Source organism: Eurypyga helias, unplaced genomic scaffold, assembly GCF_000690775.1.
Source record: "Eurypyga helias isolate BGI_N326 unplaced genomic scaffold, ASM69077v1 scaffold19535, whole genome shotgun sequence".
NCBI lineage: Eukaryota > Metazoa > Chordata > Aves > Eurypygiformes > Eurypygidae > Eurypyga > Eurypyga helias.
Window position 1 is genome coordinate 1629 of NW_010249809.1, and position 1223 is coordinate 2851.

Here is a 1223-nt window from a genome sequence, read left to right on the forward strand (position 1 = left end):
CCAGGGCGCTCCGGAGGTCGTTGACTTTCACATCTGGAAGGGGGTTGAGGCCAATGAAGACCCCCGCCCCCCCCACAGCCTCCTCCTCCTCCTCGGGAGGCAGCAGCTCCCGCCTCCTCCGTCCTGCAGGCGCTGCTCGCTCTCCGCCACATCCCTTTTCCTGGAGGAGGCCGGCGCTGCCAGGTCTCTGGGCTCCACCTGACTCAGGGCTTTGGCTTTAAGGTCTATTCCTGAGTCTCTTTCCAGCCTCTTTCCTGCTACTCCCTGAACTTTGGCAGCCCCCGGCTGTTCTCTTTGGATGGGAGCTGTAGCTACTTCCATGGCTTTCAGGGAATTCTTCTCGTGGACGTCTCTTCCAGCTTTGGCTTCGTGACCTCCTCCTAAATCCTCCGCCAAGGACTTCTTTTCCAGGTGGTTTCTGGCTGCTGGAATGTGTTGGGCATCCCCGTGAGGAGGCTCCCAGTTCTCTGCCGGATTTTTAACAGCTCTGTCATTCTCCTGTGGCAGCACCTTCCGCTCCTTGGGAGGAACCCCGGGAATCTCACGCCTGTGCCCAGCCTCTTCCAGCCTTCCCGTGGTTCCCCTGCGCTGCTCCGCGGAATCAGCAGGATGCCCACCCGGGCCCTGCACGGGCAGCTCCGGCTCTTTGCCGAGCGACTTCGCAGCGGCTTCTGGCTTAGCCCCGAGGCCGTCGTCCTCCTGCCTGGAGACAGGCACAGCCAAATCCTGCTGCGTCTCCGCTGCAGAACAAAAACCAACACGTCAGAGCTTTTTCTTCCGACCAGCGCCGGATTCCCTTCTCCCGCCACCACGTCCTACCCAACAGGGAACGGGAGGAGAGATCGCACTGCCCACGGCCACGCGGGAAAACAAGGGGAGCTGCAGGGGGGAGCGTTATCCTGCAGGAGGGATTTATCCCTGCCGTCAGGAGCCGGGGATCCCCACCTCAGAGCTCAGGGTCAGACACAGGAGTGGCTTTTGCAGAGTGGGCTCTGCCCCGTGCCAGAGGGACTCAGATTGCTCCCGGCCCGATTTTAAAGGTGCTTTGAGCAGCGATGGGTCCCTGGAGGGGTCACGCTTGTCGGTGATGTCCTTACCTTGCTTTGGCTTCTCCTCTCCCTCCTCCTGCCTTTGCTGGTGGATCTCCTTGTGCTGCTCTTCAATCACGGCCAGGAGTTTCGCTTGCTGGTCAAGCAGCTGCTTCTGCTGGACCTGCTGCTCTT

General features: G+C 60.9%; 1 protein-coding gene across 1 annotated transcript in view; it reads right to left on the bottom strand.

Annotated features, from left to right (window-relative positions):
• Positions 1-7: 7 nt before the first annotated feature.
• The window catches only part of SLC38A10 (solute carrier family 38, member 10), a gene marked incomplete at both ends in the record, with an annotated part of 31960 nt that continues 30744 nt past the window's right edge, over positions 8-1223 (bottom strand). Inside the window, 3 exon segments of the mRNA XM_010151504.1 lie at positions 8-121; positions 124-740; positions 1098-1220. Coding sequence (XP_010149806.1) covers positions 8-121; positions 124-740; positions 1098-1220 — 854 coding nt within the window.